Here is a 26,924-nt window from a genome sequence, read left to right as displayed (position 1 = left end):
TTACATCTTATCAGTTACCACCATTAACAAGTTACCTGTCTTATCAGCAATCTGTAACTATTAATAGATTTTATAACGATATACAACATATATAAACATGTAGTCACGTGATTCTTACGAAAGACCAGGGAGCATTTGTTTATAATTAGATAAAATAATGTAATATAAAAGGTCTCATAAAAAATAAACAACCAAATAATTCTAAAGTGTCTTTACAAATATCATTCATGATTTATATATTATAAAATAGCAATGCTTGACACACAGAAAAAAGTAAAAGTATCTCTAATATTCAATGACTGATCCTTGGGGATACGTTATTGATTCATTTTATGAAAATTGTAATGTTGCTTTTTAAGACGTCAATATGTGCATATTTCATTCCACTGAGCAAAGTTATCATATGTTTGATTTTTTGTGATTACTGAAAAATAATTGTTGTCTTTAACTGTTCAATGTTTGAAATGCTTTTATTTTCAGATTTTAAGGGCTTCTCCTACCATAGGTATAATATTAAACTATTACAAATATAGTCGCCGGTTTCTACGGCGACTAATGATTGGGTGTACATGTTCTCTAGCTTGAATGGTATTTAACGATGTTAACTGATTTTTATATATTTGCGTTACAATGACTTAGAAAACATGTACATTTGCGGAATTTAACAAAATCAAAAATAGATTTTGAGAAAATGAAATATAGAAGAAAAAATTAGAAGAAGAAAGGAAATAATCTTGTCTATTGTTTTGCAAAAATGAAATAAAAATACATTAATATTTATTGGGATTGTGCTGGTTTGTTTTCAAAATCAAAAGCGTTTGCTTACTTTTATGAAATGCTGAACAGTCAAAAATATTTTATTATTATTTTCTAAAGACAACTCTTTGTTACCAACTAAAAGTAATTGGACATTTAATGGGTGAAATTGCCTTAATTCGTTAAAAAGATCAATTCTCTCATTTCGATATTTCAGGTATGGGGCATATAAAAACTCCATTTAAAACATTGATAAGACGATATGTTGTACAATGTTAAACGATTTACATCATAAATTATTCCTGAAATATATAACTAAAACTACGTTCTATATAAATACTGACAGTATCAAATATTGTTAAATTAAAGGACTGTTCCTGTTTTTAACCAGGAACTCTGTGCTGCGATGGTTCGAACAAACGTCAAATTGGTGATTTTTTACAATTTAACTTTAAATATCATGTTATGTTTGAAGTCGTGATTTCTCTTATTATTACTTGTATTGATATTGGCCTGTCTTAAAAGAATTGGGCTCGTCCGGGAATTGAACCCGGGACCTCTCGCACCCGAAGCGAGAATCATACCCCTAGACCAACGAGCCATGGATATTTGATACAAAGACAATCTTTTTAAAACCAAATCACACAAATTGGTTAATATCTGAAATTATTGCATCATGATTTTTAAATTATTGAATGGTAACTTAATAAGTTCTGCAATTCAAACCCATAATAAAAGAAATATCAAGCCAGTGTCATATTTTGCTACCGGCAGTTCAAAGAAAGGTAAAAGTTGGGCTCGTCCGGGATTTGAACCCGGGACCTCTCGCACCCTAAGCGAGAATCATACCCCTAGACCAACGAGCCATGCAATATATAGTGAATTCAACCATCATCAATCATAATAAAGATTAAACGGAGAAACTTGAATGATACACAAAGACGTCGGCGACTTAACCGCAGTCTTTGTGAAGGTACCTTCGATATGTAAACTTAGTCAAAGTTCATACTAAGATGGGTTTATTTTAAAATTCAACGAAAGGAGTTTTGAAAATTATTTTTACAAACGTTAGAATTCGAACATTAACCGTAGCCTAGTTAATTTCGTAAGTATAAGGTTTGAGCCCGGGAGGTCTCGGATTTAATTTTTTTGTGGCTCGGGCTCTGTACATGTACTTATCTCGCATTGATTTATCGATATAGTACGGCGCATTGTTCAACCGTTTCTAAAATTAAATTTGAACACTCATTTATAGTTTAATGTTCTTCAATTGGCACATTTTTATAGAAAGCTTATTATATTGGTAAAACGACAAAATTTTATCATTTGGATTTAAATAAAATATATCTTAATTAACAAATATTGATATAGTTATGAGTGTAATAGTATGAATATTTATAACATGAATAATAATATTTTGTGATATGTTTATAAATCAACTTTCAAGTTTAAGGTCCTGTTAACTATGTCATTAGTTTAACAAAAACTACATAAATTCTATAAATAGTTTTGAAACGCTGTTATATAATTGTATACAATGTATCAAGATTAAGCCTTTACTAAACTGTTTAATGGGGAATTCGTGTGCATGTTCCGGTAATAAAATTCATATATGCACATGTATAATTAAAATTCGTAATTAACAAAAAAAAAAAATTATAAATCAACGTCTATCTTGACTCTTACGCAATTCTTTATATTACATTAACCTACTGGCAAAAGTCCTCTAAAATGCTTATCACGTGATATTTAAGTTTAAAATGAAAAACAAATTAAGTAGAACTTTACACGTGTACGTAAATAAGAGCGCGTAAGTATATTGATGATAAAACTTTCAGTTCTTCAATGTGGCTCGTTGGTCTAGGGGTATGATTCTCGCTTTGGGTGCGAGAGGTCCCGGGTTCAAATCCCGGACGAGCCCTTCAATTTTGTTCTCAATTCAAAATACAAATGTATTTTCATTATTCACATGGTCTGATAAAATGTAAACCAGCAATAAACTCATTGCTTTCTTTCAAGGATATTGAGAAAAGATACATGATAATGTATTTGTTTGTTGTTGTTTTTTTTGTTTGGGGGGAGGGGGTACTCATTTTTTAGGAAAGTTATTGTCCAACAACATTGACCTGGCACTCTTGCATTTGACCCCATAATCGGTAAATTCCGTAAACGTTACTTCCTATTGTATATCGATACGAGTGTATATAACCAGTTGTTAAATGGTCTAAGTTATAAATCCCACTTAGCACAGTCGTTAAGGGCTTTCACTTCAACAATATAGACGTACACTCGTAGGTTCGAATCCTGGTTCTGCCACTTCTATATTTTTTCTTTACTTATTTTAAAATTGCCATTTCTCTCTTAACTCGTGCAAAACGTTTTGATTTTTGTGTGTGTATTCTATGTGTAGTAATTTTAATTTGTATTATGAACGCGCTGTCCTTTTTAGTAATTAAAGATAATGTAATGAAATAAAAAATAAAATTGTATAAAAAACACTTCTTAAAAGGTATCCTAAAAACCAGATGTAGTATAACGATTTCAAATTAATTCTTGTATGTAAATTTCAGAATAAAATAAAAAAAAATACTTGTCCTCATATCGTGGTGTTGGTAAGGTATCGAACCAGAGAACTTCAGATCAGAAGTCAGGCATCTATACCAATACACCACAACTCATTGACGTGTGAAGTTAATAAAGATATCGATGTATTCGTTAGATACCACTGTTTATCACCTAACCTTTACGGAAATTAATGAAGTGCCAGGTCAATATTGTTGGACAATACCGATGTTTACCTACCGGCTCCTTTGTTAAAAGCGGTCTAGTAAATCACTTACCGACCGGTTAACAGGTCTGCAAATAGATACCGACCGGTTATTGTTCTATTGTTCTCTATACAATAGAAAATATGTGAAGTCGAGAAACTCGTGCATTACAGTATACAATAGTCACCGTAAAATATCGCTATATTGTGGGGGAGGGGGGATAATGACCACTTTGCATAGGAAAAGGGTCGATATATATTTTAAAGATTAATCGAAATAAATTAGCGCATACGGCTGTAAGTACCCTCATAACTTATATTCCAGATTATTTGCGAGAAAAACGAACTGGCTACTGTTCTGGCGTTGAAGTTTTGTGTTTCGCCGATATTAATGAGTATAACAACGCACATTAAGCCTTTCTTTAAAGTTTGCTTTTTCGGTATACCTAACATATTTGCCGAACTATATAGCTTCATAAGATACTAGTTTTCGGTATTTATTTCTACAACTATGTCTGAATTTGCACAATCCTGCATTATTTTAACAATTCTGCATTATAGGATATATACGAAGATTATATTATTGGTGCATATCGAATCAAAGTCAACTTCTGCATCTTTCTTTCCCAAAATATTACTGTCAGTGAGAGTATAGTTCATCTTAAGTATAAGACCGTTTTTATCATTTTTTCCCAGTTATTTTTACATTACAATTTGGATTTTGTATACCAGTACCAAGAATACGACTTGCGCTTCCATTCTAGACCGCGTGCTTACATGCTGTCTTATAACGGTTTATGCTAATTAAGAATACACGGCAAGAAAATTCTTCCAAACATGGATGAAATTCTAAGAACATTTAAAATCAGCCATCACAAAAAACAACAACAACAAAACCCAACTTACATAACGGTGTAACTACATGTATTACTAATATTTATTCATAGAACCCCGTTGAAAAAATCGTATATTTTAATTATATAAGAAATAGCCTGATCATCTATTTTCCATGAAATTTATTATATATAAAGATAAAGTGTTCCGTTTTTATGATTAGAAAACATTTTTATCTTCCTCAGTATTTGTTTATATTATTAATATGTTATGTATTCATATATCAAAATAATGATCTTACCTTTCCCTACTCGACAAGTTCTGTTTTCATTTTCTGTGACTCAACTCAACAAGTACATTACCTAATGAAACACCACGAAAATCACGAGAATATTCAAATAACACCTGATTTGTGAACGAATGAATTACAAGAGCGTAGCGGATGGTATCTTTGCTTGGCTTTGGAATGCTTTCTTAAACATGATAAAGTACATAAGTAATATGTTTCTTGTGAGTAATATTAATAAATACTGAGCTAAAAACTGATGTATGGATAGAAAAACAAAAGAGCATGTAGGTAAGATAGTTACCGCACTCGGAATAGGTCTGCATAGTATTTACAGACCCGGTGGCCTTTTAAAAACCTCGATCGCTACGCTCTCTCGGTCTTCAAATCGCCACCCGGGTCTGTAAATACTATGCAGACCTATTCCTCGTACGGTAACTATTACTTATTGTTTATTTTGATTTGCTAAATGGTTATGACTAAATACGTAAATTTTTTTAAACAATAAGAAACTTTGAGAGATTTAACTTTAATTTAGCGAATATCACTTAAGTTTGAAATATTTACGATATTTGATAACTGGCTCGTTGGTCTAGGGGTATGATTTTCGCTTAGGGTGCGAGAGGTCCCGGGTTCAAATCCCGGACGAGCCCTACTTTTATTCAATTCTAAAATATGCCTTTTGTGCTTTGTACAGATAATCAAAATGTATATGACAATTATTCGCAGGTTTTCCGGATGCTGAGAGTTGCAAACCAAGCAGATGTGCATTTAAAACCTTTCTGTTAAAACCGTTTCACACAAATTCGTTAATATAAATTATTGCGTCATGATATATAATTTGTATGATAAAGTTCTCCTATACAAACTCCGTTATCTCTTGGCAACGACTTAGTAACTCGTGCCAACGACATAGTATCTCGTTCGCACGAGATAAATAAAAACACACACATGTCACCTCTGTGCCGCCGTATAATAAAGAATCAACTGGTCATGGTAATATTTTGCATTTGTCAGTTGAAAAGAAGAAGCTAGCCAACAGTAAAAATAGGGCTCGTCCTTGATTTGAACCCGTGCCCTCTCGCACCAATCATGACTCTAGGCCAACGAGCTATGAATTTCACAAAATAAAACTTCTCAGCATTACATCAATATATACAAAGTGTAAAAGAAGGACTCTTGCATCCGCACATATATACTTCAGAGTTGAGTGTATGCAAACATTAGATCCATTTCAGATAAAATAAATTTAAAGTTTTACTGAAAATGGTAAACAATGAATTGGATCTTGTAAAGACGATAATCATACCCTTAGATCAACGAACCATGGATATTTCTTTAAAGACTTTATATTAATTCCAATTCACACAAACTGGTTAATATATTAAATTTATAAATCATATATTGCACCATGATAAACTTTACACTTTAAATTACTTTATCAAATATTGAGAGAAAACAAAAGACAGGGCTCGTCCGGGATTTGAACGCGGGACCTCTCGCACCCTAAGCGAGAATCATACCCCTAGACCAACGAGCCGCACATATATGACATGGATTAGGACATAAAATCATTAGATAAAGTTAAGATAAAAAAAAAATCAAGATTAAAGAAAACTATATACCAGGAAATAAACATCTTTCACACATTCACCATGACAAGGATATGTTGACTTTCCCCCTTAATTAACTAGACGAAGATTACTGTCGATGCCCCTTTCAGATATGGGGTGTGTAAATTATCAATTTAATACATGGATTTGACAAAATGTTTTACAGTGTTAAACGATATCCATCGTAAAATATTCCTGAAATAGATAACTAAAACTAAGATCTTTATTAATATTGACATTATTATATTTTGTTAAATTAATGGAATCTTCCGGTTTTTAATCCGGTATTCTGTGCAGCGATTGTACGAATAAATAAGGTGAAATTGGCGATATTTTACGATTTATCTTTAAATCTCATGTAATGTTGGAAGCCGTGATTTCTCTTATTATTATTTGTATTGATATTGACTTGTGTTAAAAGATTTGGGCTCGTCCGGGAATTGAACCCGGGACCTCTCGCACCCGAAGCGAGAATCATACCCCTAGACCAACGAGCCATGGATATTTGATACAAAGACAATCTATTTAAAACCAATTCACACAAATTGGTTAACATATGAATTTATTGCATCATGATTCTTAAAGTATTGAATGATAACTTAATAAGCTCTGCAGTACAAACTTATCATAAAAGAAGAGAAGAAAACAATACATTGTCGTATTATGTTTCCAGTTCTTCAAAAGTATGTGCATGTAGTTAACAATGTGTAAAAGGTGGGCTCGTCCGGGAAATGAACCCGGGACCTCTCGCACCCTCAGCAAGAATCATACCCCTAGACCAACGAGCCGTACACATTTCAGCTTAATTTAACAATAACCTAACATTTAAACATTATTTTAATTAAAGTTTTGCTTTCAAATTAATTGAAATAGTTGAAGAATTTTTGGGTTTGTACATGTATTAGAGTATGGAAGCGGTAGATCAATTTCAGATAAAATAAATTTCAAGTTAAAATGAAAATGTAAATAAAAAAGTGTCATCTTTCACATGTTAATTGTATTTGTGGGACTATTTCATTTAAAACTTTCTAAAAATAAACCCGTTTCACACAAATTTGTTAATATATAGGGGGTATTCAATTTTTTTCTATAAACAGAATTTATTTTCATCGAGTGGGATAAAATATGATAATTTTCATAACATACCCGTAAATAAATGTAAATAAACTATGAAGTTTAAAAGGACTTCTTCACTCTATCATTTTATAGGTCTGCAATTAATACATGACCATAATTGACATACTGTTTATTTCTTTCACGTGAAACTTAAGTAACGTAATAGTTTGTGTACTACACCGTGTAAGATTTCACAATTTATGGAATAATAAGTAATGAGAAAAAAAAAACGAAAGACAGGGCTCGTCCGGGATTTGAACCCGGGACCTCTCGCACCCAAAGCGAGAATCATACCCCTAGACCAACGAGCCACACATATGTATTTCAGATTTGAGTATATGGAAAGACTAAATCCATTTCAGATTAAATAATTTAAAGTTTTACTGGAAAATGGTAAACAATGAATTGGCATCTTTGACATGTAAATTGTAAAGGCCTTAGACCAACGAATCATGGATATTTCTTTAAAGACATTCTATTAAAACCGATTCACATAAATTGGTTAACATATGAAATTATTGCATCATGATTCTTAAAGTTTTGAATGATACCTTAATTAGCTCTGCAGTACAAACTTATAATAAAAGAAATAATACATTGTCGTATTATGTTTCAAGCAGTTCAAAAGTATGTGATACACAATGTGTAAAATTTGGGCTCGTCCGGGATTTGAACCCGGGACCTCTCGCACCCTAAGCGAGAATCATACCCCTAGACCAACGAGCCTTGGATTAGGACATAAAATCATTATATAAATTTTAGATAAAACAAATTTCAAGATTGAAGAAAACTATATAACAGGATATAAGCATATACCACACACTCGCCATTACAAGGATATGTTGACTTCCCCCCTTAATTAACTAGACAAAGATTACTGTTGATGCCCCTTTCAGATATGGGGTATGTAAATTATCCATTTCAGACATGGAGCTAGCAAAATGTTTTACAGTGTTAAAATCATAAAATATTCCTGAAATATATAACTAAAACTACGGTCTTTATTAATATTGACATTATAATATATTGTTAAATTAATGGACTCTCTTTAATCCGGAATTCTGTGAAGCTTTGTTTTGTTTGTTTGTTTGGATTTTTAACGGCACGTCAACACATAACTGGCCATATCGTGCCGAATGCTATAATAGGCTTAAAATATTATGTAAAACATTGTAAATGACAATAGAAATGAGCCAATTAGATCCTAGAATACAAGTTAATCTCTTTTAAATAATCAATTATGTTTTTTGATGGAATTGTATTAAAAAGTTCTTTGAGTGAATTTACAGAATAAAATCTATTACGGGCCTGTAAAAAATCATGACATTCAAGAAGAAAATGCTTGACAGTAAAATTTTCATTACAACCTACACAGAAAGGGGCATTGTCATTTGTGAGGAGATAAGAGTGTGTAATTTTAGTGTGTCCAATTCGGCACCGAAGAAGAACTGTTTGATCACGGCGGTTTGACAGAGATAGAGATGGTGACATATCAAGAGATGGGTTTATATCGTGAAGTTTATTAAAAACGGCATTGTCCCAATTTGCTTTCCATTCAGATGATACGAGTTTATTTATAGCCGGTCTAAAATCACAAGCAGGTAACAATAAGTCAGTTTTTTGAAAATTTAATGATTGTTTAGCTAAAGCATCTACTTTTTCATTTCCTCGTATTCCTACATGGCTTGGAATCCAATATTATTTAACATTTTTTGTTTTTAGTATATCATGAAATCGTAAAAGAAGTTTCTTTACCATGATATTGTCAGATTTTTTATTTTTAATGGATATTAAAACAGAAAGCGAGTCAGAAAATATCACAAATTTATCGTGGGTATGCTGTGCAATGTATGACAATGCTAAATCGATAGCTTTTGCTTCAGCAGTAAAAATTGATGCATTATCTGGTAACCTCATACTAGATGTAAAATTATTTTCAAACACAGCCGCACCTACTTTGCAACCATCTTTTGAACCGTCCGTATAAATATGTATAAAATCTTCATGTTCTTCCTTAATTGCTAGAAATTTCTCTTTAAAATATTCAGGTGAATTTTATGCCTTTTTTATATTTGAAAGGTTAATATTTATTTCCGGGGAATTATAAGTCCAAGGTGGAACATCCTCATCGTCATTTTGAAGGATACTGTCTGGCTTAATTTTAAGTTTATCTAAATCATCTTTTAAACGAAGGCCTAATGGTTTAATTTCCTTTGGTTTGTTAACAAATTTTTCAGTATAACTTGGTTTGAAAATAATATTTTTAGCTGGATTTTTCCTATTAGATGAAATTCTAGTTGCATATTGAAGTGATAGCTTTTTTCGACGAAGTTGAAGCGATGGTTCCCCAGCTTCCGCATATAGACTTTCTACAGGTGAGGTGCGAAATGCACCTAAAGCTAAGCGTAAACCCTGGTGATGTATGGTATCTAGCATTTGAAGATACGATTTTCTTGCAGACCCATATACAACAGAACCATAATCTAGTTTTGATCGGATAAGACTTCTGTATAATTTCAGTAATGTGGAAGAATTTGATCCCCAATTTGTACTTGATAAAACCTTAAGTAAATTTAAAGCTTTAAGGCATTTAGTTTTCAAATGTTTAATATGTGGTATAAAAGAAAGTTTTTTGTCTAATATAATTCCTAAAAACTTAGCTTAACTACTGGAATTTTAGAACCAGATATGTGAAGTTCAGGGTCATTATGATGTTTCCGTAATCGACAAAAATAAACACATTGAGTGTTTTACTTTGAAAATTTAAAACCATTTTCTGTTGTCCACTTTTGAATTTAATCTAAATTTTGTTGAAGCTTCCTTTCAATTGTTCTCATACTTTTTGACCGATAGCAGATTAACAAATCGTCTACATATAGAGAACAATCTATGCCTGGTGTAAGAGCGCTTGCAATATTGTTTATTTTAAGGCCAAAAAGTGTAACAGAAAGTATGCTTCCTTGAGGAACACCTTGTTCTTGTTGGTGGTCCTCAGAAAAAGTTGAACCAAGTCTTACTTTAAAGTGCCTATCGTTTAGAAATCCAGAAATGAAAAGAAGGAAGTCTGCCTTTAAGTCAAGCATCCTTTAGATCTTTTAGGATACCATATTTTCAAGTAGTATTGAAGCCTTCTCAAGATCAAAGAAAATTGATACCAGTTGTTGTTTATTTACAAAGGCTTCTCTAATAAAAGTTTCAAGTCGTACAAGATGATCGTTTGTACTTCGCTGTTTACGAAAACCTGACTGGAAATTAGTAATAATTCCATTATTTTCTAGATACCAAACTAACCGATTATTTATCATTCTCTCGAATGTTTTGCAGAGGCAACTTGTCAGTGAAATTGGACGATAATTTGTAGGGTCAGTTGAATCTTTTCCGGGTTTAGGGATAGGTATAACCAACGCTTTTTTCCAAGTGTTAGGAAATTCACCAGAAACCCAAATTCTGTTAAAAATTTCAAGAAGCAAGTCAAGAGATTGGGGCGGTAGATGTTTAAGAAAAATGGTAGTAAATTTCGTCCGGGCCTGCAGCACTGTCTTTTGCAGTTTTAATTGAATAAATTAAGTCGTCAATAGAGAAAAGGGAATTATAGTCTTCGTCATTTCTTGAAGTAAAATTAATATGTTCTTTCTCAGCTTTACATTTGTGTTGTTGAAATTCATTTGAATAATTGTTTGAAGAAGAGTTCTTTTCAAATGTTTTAGCCAAAGTTTCTGCAATATCCGTTTTTGTTTTGGCATATTGGCCATCACCAGTTTTTAAGTGAACAATTGGACTCTTTTTATACTTACCACTTATTTTCCGTACTGCATCCCAGACTTTCTTAATAGGAGTATTTGAATTAATATTTGAAACATATGATTGCCAGGATTTGCGTTTAGACAAACGAATTGATCTTCTAGCTTTAGCTCTAAATATTCTATAATTTTCAAGGTTTTCTGTTGTAGGGCGATGTTCAAACTTTTTTAGTGAAGCTTTACGTATGCGAACAGTTTTTTACATTCATCGTTTAAACCATGGCTTTTTGATTTTGTTACTATTATTTTTGTTAATGGAACAACTTTGCAGGCAATAGTATGTAATGCTGAAGAAAACGTTTCAGCTATATCAGCAGAAGTGAAATTAAAATCATTTTTTGTTAGATCAATGGAACAAAGCCTAGAAAATGTTTCCCAATCTGCTTTATTAAATTTAAAAAATTGACGTCTTTCATCTGGTAAAGAGTCATTTGATGTAAGTAACAATGAAAAATGATCACTGCCGTACTGGTCATCTAACACTTTCCAATCGAAGTCCAAGAATATAGCAGAGTGGACAATCGAGAGGTCGATGCAAGAAAACGTACCTGTAGCTGGATGTAAATATGTAGGTGACCGATTGTTTAATAAACAAAGCTGAAAGTTATCTATCAATTTTTCAGTTATATTACCCTTGTTATTTGTAGATGTACTGCCCCACATAGGATTATGAGCATTAAAGTCGCCTAAGAGAAGGGAAGGTGATGGTAATTGTCGAACAATACTCTAAAGTTCATCACTTGTTACCGTTATATTTGGAGAAAGGTATAGGGAACAAATTGTTAGAGGTCGATGTAAGGTCACCTGCACAGCTGTGGCTTGTAATCTTGTATTAAGTTTTAGTTCTTTTTGTGGAACGCAATTTGCGATAGCAATGCTTGTACCACCTGATGTTCTGGCGTTACTAGTGCATATATAGTTATATAGTGTATAACCTTTTATAGAGATGTTATCTTTAGGAGATAACATGGTCTCCTGAAGACATAACACATTTGGAGATAATTTTGATAAAAGTAGAAGTAGATCATTATAATTTGACTTTAGACCACGGCAATTCCGTTGTAGGATAGAATGACTTCTATTATCCATTTTAAAGAATATTTATATCATTTAGGAAACTTTATTGGACTTCTGCTATTCGGAGTTGGAGGAGGGGAGAGGTATAGATCCTCATCCTCCATCAATTGGGTGTCGTGAAGTGGATCGAACCGATTTTCTGTGTTGATCGGGTTCCGCATTGCTTTTTTCAACCGATCTGTGATGACAATTCGCTCTTTAGGCGATTGTTTTGTGAAGCGATGGCACGAATGTTACGGCAACATATGTAAAACGGCACCATTTGTAAAATGGTGCACCACATGTCAAAAAATCGGAACCAAATACGAAATTTTTTGCCGTTTTGCCCTGCACCAAATGTCAGTATTTTCGGTACCATATGTAAAAATATTTTTTGATATGCACCATAAGTAAGAAAAGATGCACTATTCGTAAAATGCAAACAAATCACTTGGAGTAATATATAGGGGTAATATTTTCTGTACTATAACATAGTCTTAGCATTATTATTCAACATCATCATCATCATCAACAACAACGCTGACTGACGCTTTACCTACTGAGCTTACCAGTTATTCAATTAGATTAGTTGATAATATTAACCTTAAAGAAACCTATCGTCTCCATTGTGTTTAACATACTTTCGTTTTTGAAATTATTGACAGTTTAGACATTGAATTTTTATCATAAAGTGATGTTTTTATTTCAATTTATCAATAAGATATTGTTAACAAAGCATTCAAATTTCATATGTGCTAATACTTATCAAGTAAAAATAATTAGTTTTTTTTTCTGTTTTTAGGGCGGGCCCTGCTTTTCCATGTCTTATACATGGATGTTTTCTGTTTACACGTTCTAATTTGTGACGTTTGCAGGTTCTTAAGCTTATTGTTGCTATACACAATATATGTGCAGTCATACACAACAAACGCCAGTAAGTACATGTAAGTTGCTATATGTACGGTAAAATCCTCATTAGTCTTGAATATTAAATTAGAGCCAATTATCCTTTTTAACTATTTAAACGCGCAAGCGAAGCGAGCGCTTGTAAAATTGATGTTTAATAATGGTGCAGTGACATGCACAACAATATTTTAATTATATTGCAATAATAATTAATGATAAATGATTTCAAAATATTTTCTGCAAAAGTAAATAAGACTTTTTTTTGTTTTTTAATGAAAAGATTATAAATTTTATTTTGGCGAGAGATTGCCTATAAATTAGTTAAATCGTCGTTTATAAGCATTTATAAAGTATATTATGAAAAGTAGATATAACAACGAGATAAAAATAATGTGAATATGTGGTTTTCGTTGTTGAAAAAAGGAGTTTTATTGCACCATGTATGTACAGTTGTAACAAAGCACACTCATACTTCGATACACAAACGATATAGATCAGTGCGCGAGCGGAGCGCTTGAATTAAACACACTTCTTTGAGTAAAAACAGTTGGAAGACAATTACTCTATCTACAAAGTATCTTTTACAATAAAAAATAAAATTGTTTTTGCTCAGTAAATTGATGATTATGATGATGATTATTATTATTTTTATTATTATTATTATTATTATTATTATCTTGTTGGTGCTGGCGACGACGACGATGGTGATAATAATGCTAAGACTATGTTATAGTACAGAAAATATTGCATTTTACGAATGGTGCATCTTTTCTTACTTATGATGCATATCAAAAAATATTTTACATATGGTACCGAAAATACTGACATTTGGTGCAAAGCAAAACGGCAAAAAATTTCGTATTTGGTTCCGATTTTTTGACATATGGTGCACCATTTTACAAATGGTGCCGTTTTACATATGGTGCCGTAACACACGAATAAATAAGGACAAATTGGCGATTTTTTTTACGATTTAACTTTAAATCTCATGTTATGTTGGAAGCCGTGATTTCTCTTACTAATTTGTGTACTGCACCGTGTTAAATTTCACAATTTATCGAAAAATAAGTGATAAAAAAAAAACAACAACAACAAAAGACAGGGCTCGTCCGGGATTTGAACCCGGGACCTCTCGCACCCAAAGCGAGAAACATACCCCAGACCAACGAGCCGCTTACGTATAATATCGATTAGAACGATAAATTTAAGATAAAACAAATTTCAAGATTCACTGGAAATAAGTTTATATAACAGGAAATAAGTATATTTTATACTTTCATCATGACAAAGATATGTTAACTTTCCCCCTTAATTAACTAGACAAAGATTACCGTTGATGTCCCTTTCAGATATGGGATATGTCAATTATCTATTTAAGTAAAGCTTTGCTATCAAACGAATTGAAATAGCGGAAGAATATCTGGGGCTTGAAACATGTATTAGAGTATGGAAACGTTAGTTCAATTTCAGCAAAAAAGAAATTACAAATTTAAATTAAAATGTTACGGTGGCAAAAAGGTACGGTGGCACAAAGTTGACATGTATGTGTTTTTATTTATCTCGTGGCCACGAGATACTATGTCGTGGCCACGAGTTACTAAGTCGTGGTCACGAGATAGCTAAGTCGTGGCCACGAGATACTATGCCGTGGCCACGAGTTACTAAGTTGTGGCCACGAGATAGCTAAGTCGTGGCCACGTGATAAATAAAAACACACACATGTCACCTTTGTGCCACTGTAAAATGTAGATAAAAAGTGTCATCTTTCACATGTAAATTGTTAAGGTGAGAATATTTCATTTAAAAACTTTTTACTTAAACCGTTTCACACACATTTGTTAATACATAGAGGATATTCAAGTTTTTTCTATAAATACAGAATTTATTTTCATCGAGTGGGATAAAATATGATAATTTTCATAGCATACCCGTAAATAAATGTAAATAAACTATCAAGTTTATAAGATCATTTAATAAATCTGCAATTTATACATGCCCCAATTGCAATACTGTTTATTTCTTTCACGGGAAATTGTACTTAAAAAATGTAATAATTTGTGTACTGCACCGTGTTAAATTTCACAATTTATTAGAAAAAAGACAGGGCTCGTCCGGGATTTGAACCCGGGACCTCTCGCACCCAAAGCGAGAACCATACCCCTAGACCAACGAGCCGCACACATACACTTCAGATTTGAGTATATGTAAACATTTGATCCATTTCAGATGAAATAAATTTAAAGTTTTACTGAAAATGGTAAACTATGAATTGGCATCTTTGACATGAAAATTGGAAAGGTGATAATCATATCCTTAGACCAACGAACCATGTATATTTCTTTAAAGGCATTCTATTAAAACCGATTCACATAAATTGGTTGACATACGGAATTTATAAGTTATATATTGCATCATGATAAACTTTACACTTTAAATAACTTTATCGAATAATGAGAGAAAACAAAAGACAGGGCTCGTTCGGGATTTGAACCCGGGACCTCTCGCACCCAAAGCAAGAATAATACCCCTAGACCAACGAGCCGCACATATATAACATAGAAACATAAAATCATATAAGATGAATTTTAGATAAAACAAATTTCAAGATTGAAGAAAATATACCAGGAAATAAGCATCTTTAACACATTCACCATGACAAGGATATGTTGACTTTCCCCCTTAATTAACTAGACGAAGATTACTGTCGATGCCCCTTTCAGATGTGGGGTATGTAAATTATCAATTTAATACATGGATTTGACAAAGTGTTTTACAGTTTTAAACGATATCCATCGTAAAATATTCCTGAAATAGATAACTAAAACTAAGATCTTTATTAATATTGAAATTATTATATTTTGTTAAATTAATTGAATCTTCTGGTTTTTAATCCAGTATTCTGTGCAGCGATTGTACGAATAAATAAGGTGAAATTGGCGATTTTTTACGATTTATCTTTAAATCTCATGTAATGTTGGAAGCCGTGATTTCTCTTATTATTATTTGTATTGATATTAACTTGTGTAAAAAGATTTGGGCTCGACCGGGAATTGAACCCGGGACCTCTCGCACCCAAAGCGAGAATCATACCCCTAGACCAACGAGCCGTGAAAATTTGATACAAAGACAATCTATTTAAAAACCAATTCACACAAATTGGTTAACATATGAATTTATTGCATCATGATTCTTAAAGTATTGAATGATAACTTAATAAGCTCTGCAGTACAAAGTAGAAGAAGAAAAAAAGCAATACATTGTCGTATTATGTTTCCGGCAGTTCAAAAGTATGATTACAAAGTGTAAAAGTTGGGCTCGTCTGGGATTTGAACCCGGGACCTCTCGCACCCTAAGCGAGAATCATACCCCTAGACCAACGAGCCGTACATATTATTTATTAAATGTAACAATAACCAAACTTTTAAACATTGTCTTAAGTTAAGCTTTGCTATCAAACGAATTAAAATAGTGGAAGAATCTTTGTGGCTGGAAACCTGTATTAAAGTATGGAAACGTTAGATCCAGTTCAGCAAAAATGAATTTCAAGTTTAAACGGAAATATAAATAAAAAGTGTCATTCTAATGTGAGAATATTTCATTAAAAACTTTCTATTAAAGCCGTTTCACACAAACTTGTTAATATATAGAGGATATTCAAGTTTTTTCTATAAATACAGAATTTATTTTCATCGAGTGGGATGAAATATGATAATTTTCATAGCATACCCGTAAATAAATGTAAATAAACTATCAAATTTAAAAGGACTTCTTCACTCTCTCATTTAATACGTCTGCAAATATTACATGTCCATAATTGATATACTGTTAATTTCTTTCACGTGAAACTTTACTTAAGAAACGTAATAATTTGTGTACTGCACCATGTTAATTTTCACAATTTATCGAATAATAAATAATGAGAGAAAATAAAACAACAAAAGAAAGGGCTCGTCCGGGATTTGAACCCGGGACCTCTCGCACCAAAAGCGAGAATCATACCCCTAGACGAACGAGCCGCACATATACAATTCAGATTTGAGTATATGGAAACATTTGATCCATTTCAGATGAACTAAATTTAAAAGTTTTACTGAAAATGGTATACTATGAATTGGCATCTTTGACATGTAAATTGGAAAGGTGATAATCATATCCTTAGACCAACGAACCATGTATATTTCTTTAAAGGCATTCTATTAAAACCGATTCACATAAATTGGTTGACATACGGAATTTATAAGTTATATATTGCATCATAATAAACTTTACACTTTAAATAACTTAATCGAATAATGAGAGAAAACAAAAGACAGGGCTCGTTCGGGATTTGAACCTTGGACCTCTCGCACCCAAAGCAAGAATAATACCCCTAGACCAACGAGCCGCACATATATAACATAGAAACATAAAATCATATAAGATGAATTTTAGATAAAATAAATTTCAAGATTGAAGAAAATATACCAGAAAATAAGCATCTTTAACACATACACCATGACAAGGATATGTTAACTTTCCCCTTTAATTAATTAACTAGACGAAGATTACTGATGATGCCCCTTTCAGATATGGGGTGTGTAAATTATCAATTTAATACATGGATTTGACAAAATGTTTTACAGTGTTAAACGATATCCATCGTAAAATATTCCTGAAATAGATAACTAAAACTAAGATCTTTATTAATATTGACATTATTATATTTTTGTTAAATTAATGGAATCTTCCGGTTTTTAATCCGGTATTCTGTGCAGCGATTGTTCGAATAAATAAGGTGAAATTGGCGATATTTTACGATTTATCTTTAAAAACTCATGTAATGTTGGAAGCCGTGATTGCTTATCATTATTTGTATTGATATTGACTTGTGTTAAAAGATTTGGGCTCGACCGGGAACTGAACCCGGGACCTCTCGCACCCGAAGCGAGAATCATACCCCTAGACCAACGAGCCATGGATATTTGATACAAAGACAATCTTTTTAAAACCAATTCACACAAATTGGTTAACATATAAATTTATTGCATCATGATTCTTTAAAGTATTGATTGATAACTTAATAAGCTCTGCAGTACAAAGTAGAAGAAGAAAAAAAGCAATACATTGTCGTATTATGTTTCCGGCAGTTCAAAAGTATGATTACAAAGTGTAAAAATTGGCGCTCGTCCGGGATTTGAACCCGGGACCTCTCGCACCCTAAGCGAGAATCATACCCCTAGACCAACGAGCCGTACATATTATTTATTAAATGTAACAATAACCAAACTTTTAAACATTGTCTTAAGTAAAGCTTTGCTATCAAACGAATTAAAATAGTGGAAGAATTTTTAGGGCTGGAAACCTGTATTAAAGTATAGAAACGTTAGATCCAGTTCAGCAAAAATGAATTTCAAGTTTAAATGAAAATATAAATAAAAAATGTCATCTTTCTAATGTGAGAATATTTCATTAAAAACTTTCTATTTAAACCGTTTCACACAAACTTGTTAATATATAGAGGATATTCAAGTTTTTTTTCTATAAATACAGAATTTATTTTCATCGAGTGGGATGAAATATGATAATTTTCATAGCATACCCGTAAATAAATGTAAATAAACTATCAAATTTAAAAGGACTTCTTCACTCTCTCATTTAATTCGTCTGCAAATATTACATGCCCATAATTGGCATACTGTTAATTTCTTTCACGTGAAACTTTACTTAAGAAACGTAATAATTTGTGTACTGCACCATGTTAAATTTCACAATTTATCGAATAATAAATAATGAGAGAAAATAAAACAACAAAAGAAAGGGCTCGTCCGGGATTGAACCCGGGACCTCTAGCACCCAAAGCGAGAACCAACGAGCCGCACATAAGCGTTAAAGTTTTACTGAAAATGGTAAACTATGAATTGGCATCTTTGACATGTAAATTGGAAAGGTGATAATCATATCCTTAGACCAACGAACCATGTATATTTCTTAAAAAGGCATTCTAATTAAACCGATTCATATAAATAGGTTAATATATGTTATTTATAAATTATATATTGCACCGTGACAACTTCTACACTTTAAATTACTTTATCGAATAATGGGAGAAAACAAGACAGGGCTCGTCCGGGATTTGAACCCGGGACCTCTCGCACCCAAAGCGAGAATCATACCCCTAGACCAACACAAATATCACATTGATTTGGACATAAAATCATAGATAAGTTTTAGATAAAGCAAATTTCAAGATTCACGAAACTGTATAACAGGAAATAGGCATCTTTCACATGTTTGAAGCCATGATTTCTCTCAATATTATTTGTAATGATATTGCATTTTGTTAAAAGAATTGGGCTCGTCCGGGAATTGAACCTGGGACCTCTCATACCCCTAGACCAACGAGCCATGAATATTTTATTTGTGACAATCTGTTTAAATTAATTCACACAAATTGGTTAATATGTAAAATTATTTCATCATGGTTCTTAAAATATTATATGATAGCTTAATAAGTTCTGCAGTACAAACTCATAATAAAAAATAACAAGACAGAGTCATATTTTTCTACTAGCAGTTTAAAAATAGTTAGTTTACAAAGTGTTTACTAAGCGAGAATCATACCCCTAGACCAACGAGCCATGTCGTAAGAATGTCATGAGCCGTACAATTTAAAGATAAACAAGAGCCATGTCAACATGGCCATCCCCCGCCGAATGTGTTTGCTCATTGGAAGAATGTACAAGTAGTAGAGCAGAATAATTCCATTTTAGGAGGTATTTTGGTAATGAAAACTGATGGCTATAGTGATTACAGATTTGAAACCTATGTGAATACTGATGGCTGAATATAACAAAGGGCAATTACTGAAAAATAATGCAGGGTAGGTTATCATTGTTGTGTGCTGCATCCCTCCTCAGTAAAATCTATCCGCCTATGAAGTTTCAAGTTGATACCTCAAATACGTTTTTGAGAAAAAAATTAAATTGAAAAATTAAGTATGAAAAATAACAAAGGGCAATAACTCAAGAATTATAAAAGGTAGAGTTATTATTCTTGTGCCCTGCACACCTCCTGAATTAGATATATGCCCCTATGAAATTTCATAATGATATCTCAAAGGCCTTTTGAGTTATGCTCTGGAAAAAAATTAATTTTGAAAAATAAAAAAAAGGGCAATAACTAAACATTTATGCAGGGTAGAGTTATCGTTCTTGTGCACTGCACTCCTCCTTAATGAGATCCATCCACCTATGAAGTTTCAAGTTGATACCTCAAATACTTTTTGAGATAAACTCTGGACAAAATATTATGAAAAAGAACAAAGGGCAATAAGTCAAAAAATGGACAGGGAAGAGTTATCATTCTTGTGCACAGCATTCCTCCTCAATAAAATCTATCCACCTATGACATTCATGTAGACATCTCAAACACTTTTGAGTTATGCTCCACTCGGGTGAAAAATTAAGTATGAAAAATAACAAAGGCAATAACTCAAAAATTATAAAAGGTAGAGTTATCATTCTTGTGCACTGCACACCCCCTGAGTGAGATCTATGCACCTATAAAGTTTCATTTTGATATCTCAAAGGCTTTTAGAGTTATGCTCTGGACAAAAATTAATTTTGAAAAATAACAAAGGGCAATAACTCAAAAATTATGCAGGGTAGAGTTATCATTCTTGTGCACTGCACTCCTCCTCAATGAGGTCTATCCACCTATGAAGTTTCAAGTTGATAACTCAAATACCTTTAGAGATATGCTCTGGACAAAAATGTCGGACGGAAGGACGGACGGACGGACGGACGGAGACTATTTCTATATCCCCCGCCGAACTTTTTCGGCGGGGGATAAAAAGATCAAAAGAATTAAAATAAATTGCAGGGTCAGTTGCAACATTTCAGTGATAGTACCTGAAAAAAAATGTTCGTGAAGTTGGCAGCCTAGCAGCCTGAAGTTGGAAGTCTGGCAGCCTAGCAGCCTAAAGAAAACTAAGGATAATACAAACATGAAAACCGTCAGATATGAATTGGTAGCACATACTTAGACCACTCCACGTCTTATTTCAGTATCGCGATCTTTATTATTTTAAATATTGAACTTTGTTTTTTGGGGTTTTTTTTGTTTTGTTTTTTTTGACACTTCGAAATTTGTGAAGTTAGCAGCCTAGCAGCCTAAAGAAAACTAAGGATAATACCAACATGAAAACCATCGGAAATGAATCGGAAGCACATATTTAGTCCATTCTACGTCTTATTTCAGTATCGCGATATTTTTTTTTTTTAATATTGAACTTTGTTTTCTGGGTTTTTTTTTTTGTTTGTTGGTTTGTTCTTTTTTGACACTTCGAAATGGGTGGTCTTTAATTATATAATCTCAATTTAATATAATCTGCTAATTTAAAAATCAGTCAAATTTACGGTATATTGAAAAAAGAAATGGAGTGACATCCGCCATTTGCCGCAACGTTCGGCGTAAGTTATTCCCCTTGATACGCTTGATTTTTGTTTTAATTTTTCTAGTAATGAATACGAGATGAGTGCCTAAAATATTTATCTATGGATCATGTTTTAATATTCCTTTTTTCAGTTACGCAAAATAGTCTAGTCAAATTAGCCCGAAAATCAAGCTAACCTAGAACTAATTGCAAAAGTTTTTGTTTTGGTATTTTATGATGGTACCATATCTGCTTGATATTAGGAAAAAAGTTGCACTCTTTTGCTGAAGGGGAAATGTGATAATTCCAGCTTTCAAGTTGACACCCTTAAATTTCAGTTATAAAATCGGCGTAATTTGTTAATTTCCAATGATACTAAAAAAACCACTTCTATATATAAGTTAAACATATTTATTACATGCAAACTTCATACAAACAAATTTTTGTCCATGTTGATACAAAAATTTATGCATTTAAAATTAATAAAAAAAAATTGGTCGGCAATTCTATGACAAACTGGTGTCAAATTACCCCACCCACTTTATGTTAAAATTTTTAACCAGTCAAATTCCGATATATAAGCAGCAAATCATCCATTCCATGTATATTTACAGTAAAAACAATACATAATAACATATTTATGCATGAAGAAGTACTTTGTAAATTATGTCAACTGTATTCATATGAATTAAAATGGACATACATGTGTATTGTAAATTTTGTTTTAGATAAATGTTGAATAATTCAGGTACACTTTTGTTTAGCTAACATTCGGAACATCCAACGCATTTTGAATAATTTGTTTGTTTCAAGCAAAAAAAAAAAAGAACAACAAGTAAGTGTATTTAAGAGCGAGTAACAATTACCAAAACTACAGATGAAAAATACTATGCCTGGTCTATGGAGAAATTGTAGTATATACATTTAAGTGTCACTTGTTGAAATTTGACATTACACACGGAATAAAACTATATTACAAATGTACAAATGTACCGAAGAGCTACCTAATTTGGCAAGCAACAATGTAGTGATAATAAATATAAAAGAACACGAATATACAGGCTGTTTCATTCACAAAGAACTACATTTTTGTCACATCGATATGTACACTTAAATCACTTAAAGTATATGGTAGGGTTATTGTCATGCTTGTACTAACACATAACAGTCTACAACATATAAGACCACTTCTATAAATTTGAAATTATCGTTCTGTATGTTAGACAGTAAAGTAATACATTTTTATTTACAATAGGTGAACTTTGACATTGACAATTAGAGAAAAAAACAGTCTGTCGCAACACAAGCAAATATAAGAAAGCATTGATAAGTATGTATTCAATATACAATCTAACTCTAAATGCACAATACTATTGTACATTTGGAGTAATATTGTTTCAACCATTTTACTACATTTATGTTATAGCGCATAGTTTGGTGCTAGTACAAGTTTATTGTTCTGTGATAGACACCAATGTAAAATATTGTGCATAAATTTTAGTATAATTTGACACTGGATAAAAGAGTATAACTACAATACTAAAAAATACTTCATATGGCAAGCAAACAGAGTATTATTATAATTCTTTTGTTTTTATTACAAGCTACATTGTATTTACTTCACGAGGAATATGAGACTGTTCAATATATAGAACATATATTTGTCTGCAAAGTTTTATATGAATAACTTAAAGTGAAACCTCTATTGTTTATGTAAAAACAAGATGCCAGATGCATGAACATTGCCAATAATAACACAAAATATGAATACATTTCAATACAAAACAGGTAAAAATTGACAACTAAATTCTAAGAGCATTGTGTCGATACAAGATCTAGTCCTCCATGTCTGCAAAATCAATATCTGAAATGGACCGACAGTTTGAACAGCTAATACAATGACATTCTCCACAACCAACCGAACATTCGAGGTCATGTTTGCGACAGGTACATGTCTAAGAGTGGCTTTTTTGCAATTGCATCTGATATTTAAAAGAAAATCTGGAGCAGCGGGTTGTGTAGATTTTGTGGGTACAAGAGTCCTTCGAGAAGTTCCTATCCCCATTCAGTTGGATCTAATTTATCATTTCCAATCCATGTTTGTGTTTGAAAATATGACGGTATAGAGTGTTGCGCCGCAGCATCAGACGTAGGCGGAATGCTTTGAACTTGAATAACAGATGAACTTGACATGGTTTTACTTACAAAATTTGTGAAATCTCAGTCTGTTCAAATTTATCTCCCTAGCTCCATCATATAATATCCTCATGGATTTTTCACCACCTGTAATAATTTCTTTTTGTTGAAGAATGAAATATTGCAGCATTTTGCCGGAACACTTCATTTTTACACATTATTTTAAGAACTGTCACAATCTAGAGAAAGCGTGCAGGAATGGTAGGAGATAACAAATCTCTATTCCAATCACATTTTGGTGTCTTTTGAATATATATGCCAAACTATTTGGGTTTTCATTGTCTGATCTGTAATATACATTCTTCGAATCTGACGAAAATCCAAAACTGACAACAGTCTGTCCAAAACAACATTTCCCCACAGATTGTTTCTCTCAGAACATTTAATTAAGTTATATTGTTTCCTGCATCCTCGGAAACCCATGTTTTTTACCGTATACATGTATCGGTAATAATATTAAATGTAGTAGATACGAAATGTGTACCGTGGGTTCCGACGATGTGTTTCCTGAAAATCAAAACTTCTACCAGGATGAACATCTACGTTTCCCAGATGCAACTTTAGCAGGCTTACCACAGAACGAGCAATTACACTTAAAAGCAAAGTTAGCATTTGATCTTAAAGGTCTTTTAACTTGGTTACACTTAACATTGGAACTATTTTGAAATGTTTCTATTGTGAATAAAATCCCTTCTACAGTCTTGGTGCACAATTTGGCCTGTAATTGTTCGTATACTTGTATACTTGAATTCCTCAGATCGCTAGCATGGTTAACACTGTGGCTTCCCTTCTCTCTGAGAGTGACAATTGGGACCCATTCTGGATATCCTGCGCACAAAATACGCACGTTGTAGAATCTGAAAGCATATTTTAAATCTACAGATCTGTATATAAAATTATTTTGTATATGCATTATTTCACAGTAACCATAGTATTATGTAGTGTAAAATATGAATATACATGTATATAACTTATGAAATATGTTATTTTATATATGTTTGTGTATTGATTTTCTTACTATTCAGACCAGTATCGACACATGGGAACATGATGAATGTATAAACCATCTGACATTGGTAAAAACAAAATATACCTGTTGCCATGTTGATATTTACTTGTAGATCCCGAAATCAGAAATGCACAACGGGTTTCTGAAAAAAAAATTAAGTATAGAAATATTCAGTATAAAATGTGCATTTATTTCAGCCTACCTTAAATAGCCTAAAAAGGCTATGTTATTTCCCTGCATTTAACATACATTAAACCTTTGTCCGAAAACTTAATGGCAAGCATGTGTACATTTACAGAGAAATTGTCATGAGTTTTTATTAATTTAATATACAGTAGTCAGTATAAACATACCGAAATGCAACGCCCTTCATATCGTTGTTTGTTCCATCAGCATGGTTTGGTAATGTGGCTTGTATCATCTATAGAAATAAAAGACATATTTTGTGAGAAATTATGTATGAATTTAGCATATATTTATCTTAGCATATTAACTTTGTATTTAAAGGAAACAAGTATATTTTGCATGAACCGATACTCAAATGACATAATCGTTCATTTCATTTTTCCACTTTGATGAATAAAGCGTGACGTCATTTGGCCAATGTTCGGCATTACTTTCCATAGGTGTTAAATGTAGGCAATAACAAAAAATATCCGTACTATGTTATACTTTGCATTTTTAAAATATTAAATCAGTAAGTTATACAATCACAACAGACCGAGGAAGGTGAACATATATGGAATGTATTGTATGTTCCGGGCAATCATGTAGTATGAAAGCTCGGGAGCGATTTTGCAAATTTCCTATGAAGAGCTACTGGTGTGGTCCATTTCACATGATAGCATATTTAAAAAAAGGACAAGTTAAAACAAACATTGTTCATATATTATAGATAGAAATTGTGCATAGATAATACTTAAAGTATGACTCACCTTGATACAAGAGACAGCTGAACATAAAATAATCATCAAATGACCTTTGGTGTGTAAATCATGGATGTCGTATCTGAAATTAAGTATTGATTTTATTTATGTACATTTACATGTTTAATAATGCAAAATATATATCTAAATATAAATTTACATGTAAATCTGAACATTGTTTTATACATGTATACTGGTTTGGGACCACCAAAACCAGACAACCACCAAACCCTGACGGCCCCGAAAATGCTTTATTTAGTATTTTCTTTGTTCAGTGGTTGTCAGTCACTTTTTCATCAACAATAAATGCATGTTTCTTCTAAAATTAAGTAAATAAATTTATTTCAACCTACGTAAATGGTAATATTTTTATTGTTTATTTCTAGAATGTTGACGTTGAAATTTGGGGGTCAAGAAAGCATTGCCTGACCTCATATACCAGCTATAATCATTTGCAGAGTAAACAATAGAATATCCAAAACTTCAGCATTTGTTGCTGAAATATTGTATATCATGATAAAAATCTAAAATCAAAACACCTCAAGCTTTTATCTTAATTAAATCACGTGATGTACATATCTGTCCAGACACATAATACTGTAGTGTAGACAATTTAGGTGATTTTGATACCCTCCTTGTGGAGCCTCAGATATAAGTGTCAATACAATCAGAAATAAACAAACTAGTTTGTTAGTTAGGAGAAGAACCTAGCTGAACTGTGTCAAATTTTAAGGTCTCTAGGTTAGAAATTATGAAATTTGTACGGAAAATTGTTCAAAAAGTGTTCGTTTGATGGTCCCCGACCAGTACAGTAAAATACCATGTTATAATAAAATAATGCATATTCACGACGTATATTATGTCCCGTTTTGTCTTCCGTAGATTAAAAAAATCGTGAAATTTGTTCATTTCAAAGTAACAATGTAATGTTGAGAATACAAAGTTTTCATGTTAAATATGTCTTATTAACATCGTTTTCTTATAAATATATATATATCGTTTATTTTATGAATATAATAAAATCAAATACTAACATTTACTGGTGATATTGGTTTGCTGTTTATTTCCAAAAATATTTAACATAAAATCGTAGTTATATTTAACTATGGCACTTAGTCCAAGAGATGGCGGGGTTTTATTGCAATTTACCGTATCACCAAAAGAAACATTGCCATTATAAAGTATATTGTTTGTAGTTTCTAAAAACCCATTTCTTAAGTTACGCAGCCCGGGCAAAAATATGAAA

At 32.2% G+C, this 26,924-nt stretch overlaps 1 protein-coding gene and 13 non-coding genes across 15 annotated transcripts; 2 read left to right on the top strand and 12 right to left on the bottom strand.

Annotated features, from left to right (window-relative positions):
• Positions 1 to 1,285: 1,285 nt before the first annotated feature.
• Trnap-cgg (transfer RNA proline (anticodon CGG)) lies at positions 1,286 to 1,357 on the bottom strand. Its single transcript has one exon. It is a non-coding gene; the product is annotated as a tRNA-Pro (tRNA).
• Positions 1,358 to 1,550: 193 nt separating this feature from the next.
• Positions 1,551 to 1,622, bottom strand: Trnap-agg (transfer RNA proline (anticodon AGG)). The gene has a single exon. It is a non-coding gene; the product is annotated as a tRNA-Pro (tRNA).
• Positions 1,623 to 2,605: 983 nt separating this feature from the next.
• On the top strand, positions 2,606 to 2,677 carry Trnap-ugg (transfer RNA proline (anticodon UGG)). Its single transcript has one exon. It is a non-coding gene; the product is annotated as a tRNA-Pro (tRNA).
• Positions 2,678 to 5,224: 2,547 nt separating this feature from the next.
• Trnap-agg (transfer RNA proline (anticodon AGG)) lies at positions 5,225 to 5,296 on the top strand. Its single transcript has one exon. It is a non-coding gene; the product is annotated as a tRNA-Pro (tRNA).
• An 815-nt stretch (positions 5,297 to 6,111) lies between these two features.
• Positions 6,112 to 6,183, bottom strand: Trnap-agg (transfer RNA proline (anticodon AGG)). Its single transcript has one exon. It is a non-coding gene; the product is annotated as a tRNA-Pro (tRNA).
• A 498-nt stretch (positions 6,184 to 6,681) lies between these two features.
• Trnap-cgg (transfer RNA proline (anticodon CGG)) lies at positions 6,682 to 6,753 on the bottom strand. Its single transcript has one exon. It is a non-coding gene; the product is annotated as a tRNA-Pro (tRNA).
• Positions 6,754 to 7,611: 858 nt separating this feature from the next.
• Positions 7,612 to 7,683, bottom strand: Trnap-ugg (transfer RNA proline (anticodon UGG)). The gene has a single exon. It is a non-coding gene; the product is annotated as a tRNA-Pro (tRNA).
• A 343-nt stretch (positions 7,684 to 8,026) lies between these two features.
• Positions 8,027 to 8,098, bottom strand: Trnap-agg (transfer RNA proline (anticodon AGG)). Its single transcript has one exon. It is a non-coding gene; the product is annotated as a tRNA-Pro (tRNA).
• Positions 8,099 to 15,237: 7,139 nt separating this feature from the next.
• Trnap-ugg (transfer RNA proline (anticodon UGG)) lies at positions 15,238 to 15,309 on the bottom strand. Its single transcript has one exon. It is a non-coding gene; the product is annotated as a tRNA-Pro (tRNA).
• An 860-nt stretch (positions 15,310 to 16,169) lies between these two features.
• Positions 16,170 to 16,241, bottom strand: Trnap-ugg (transfer RNA proline (anticodon UGG)). Its single transcript has one exon. It is a non-coding gene; the product is annotated as a tRNA-Pro (tRNA).
• A 204-nt stretch (positions 16,242 to 16,445) lies between these two features.
• Trnap-agg (transfer RNA proline (anticodon AGG)) lies at positions 16,446 to 16,517 on the bottom strand. The gene has a single exon. It is a non-coding gene; the product is annotated as a tRNA-Pro (tRNA).
• A 561-nt stretch (positions 16,518 to 17,078) lies between these two features.
• Positions 17,079 to 17,150, bottom strand: Trnaq-uug (transfer RNA glutamine (anticodon UUG)). Its single transcript has one exon. It is a non-coding gene; the product is annotated as a tRNA-Gln (tRNA).
• A 1,140-nt stretch (positions 17,151 to 18,290) lies between these two features.
• Trnap-agg (transfer RNA proline (anticodon AGG)) lies at positions 18,291 to 18,364 on the bottom strand. The gene has a single exon. It is a non-coding gene; the product is annotated as a tRNA-Pro (tRNA).
• Positions 18,365 to 23,864: 5,500 nt separating this feature from the next.
• LOC132719188 (uncharacterized) lies at positions 23,865 to 26,713 on the bottom strand. Of its 2 annotated transcripts, XR_009624182.1 has the most exons (4): positions 25,688 to 26,694; positions 25,106 to 25,173; positions 24,837 to 24,894; positions 23,865 to 24,600 (listed from the first exon to the last, which is right to left on the bottom strand). XR_009624182.1 is itself a non-coding variant. In XM_060702943.1 (3 exons), the coding sequence occupies exons 1-3, from the start codon at positions 25,721 to 25,723 to the stop codon at positions 24,267 to 24,269; spliced, it is 438 nt and encodes a 145-aa protein (XP_060558926.1). In that variant the 5' UTR covers positions 25,724 to 26,713; the 3' UTR covers positions 23,865 to 24,266. The 2 variants fall into 2 exon arrangements, 1 of the variants encoding a protein (XP_060558926.1); XM_060702943.1 differs by lacking the exon at positions 24,837 to 24,894 and having other exon boundaries at positions 25,688 to 26,713.
• Between the last annotated feature and the right edge of the window lie 211 nt (positions 26,714 to 26,924).

The sequence above is a fragment of the Ruditapes philippinarum genome, unplaced genomic scaffold, assembly GCF_026571515.1.
Source record: "Ruditapes philippinarum isolate M1 unplaced genomic scaffold, ASM2657151v2 ctg10470_1_1_1_1, whole genome shotgun sequence".
Classification (NCBI taxonomy): Eukaryota; Metazoa; Mollusca; class Bivalvia; order Venerida; family Veneridae; genus Ruditapes; species Ruditapes philippinarum.
This window is presented reverse-complemented; position numbering and strand designations above follow the sequence as displayed.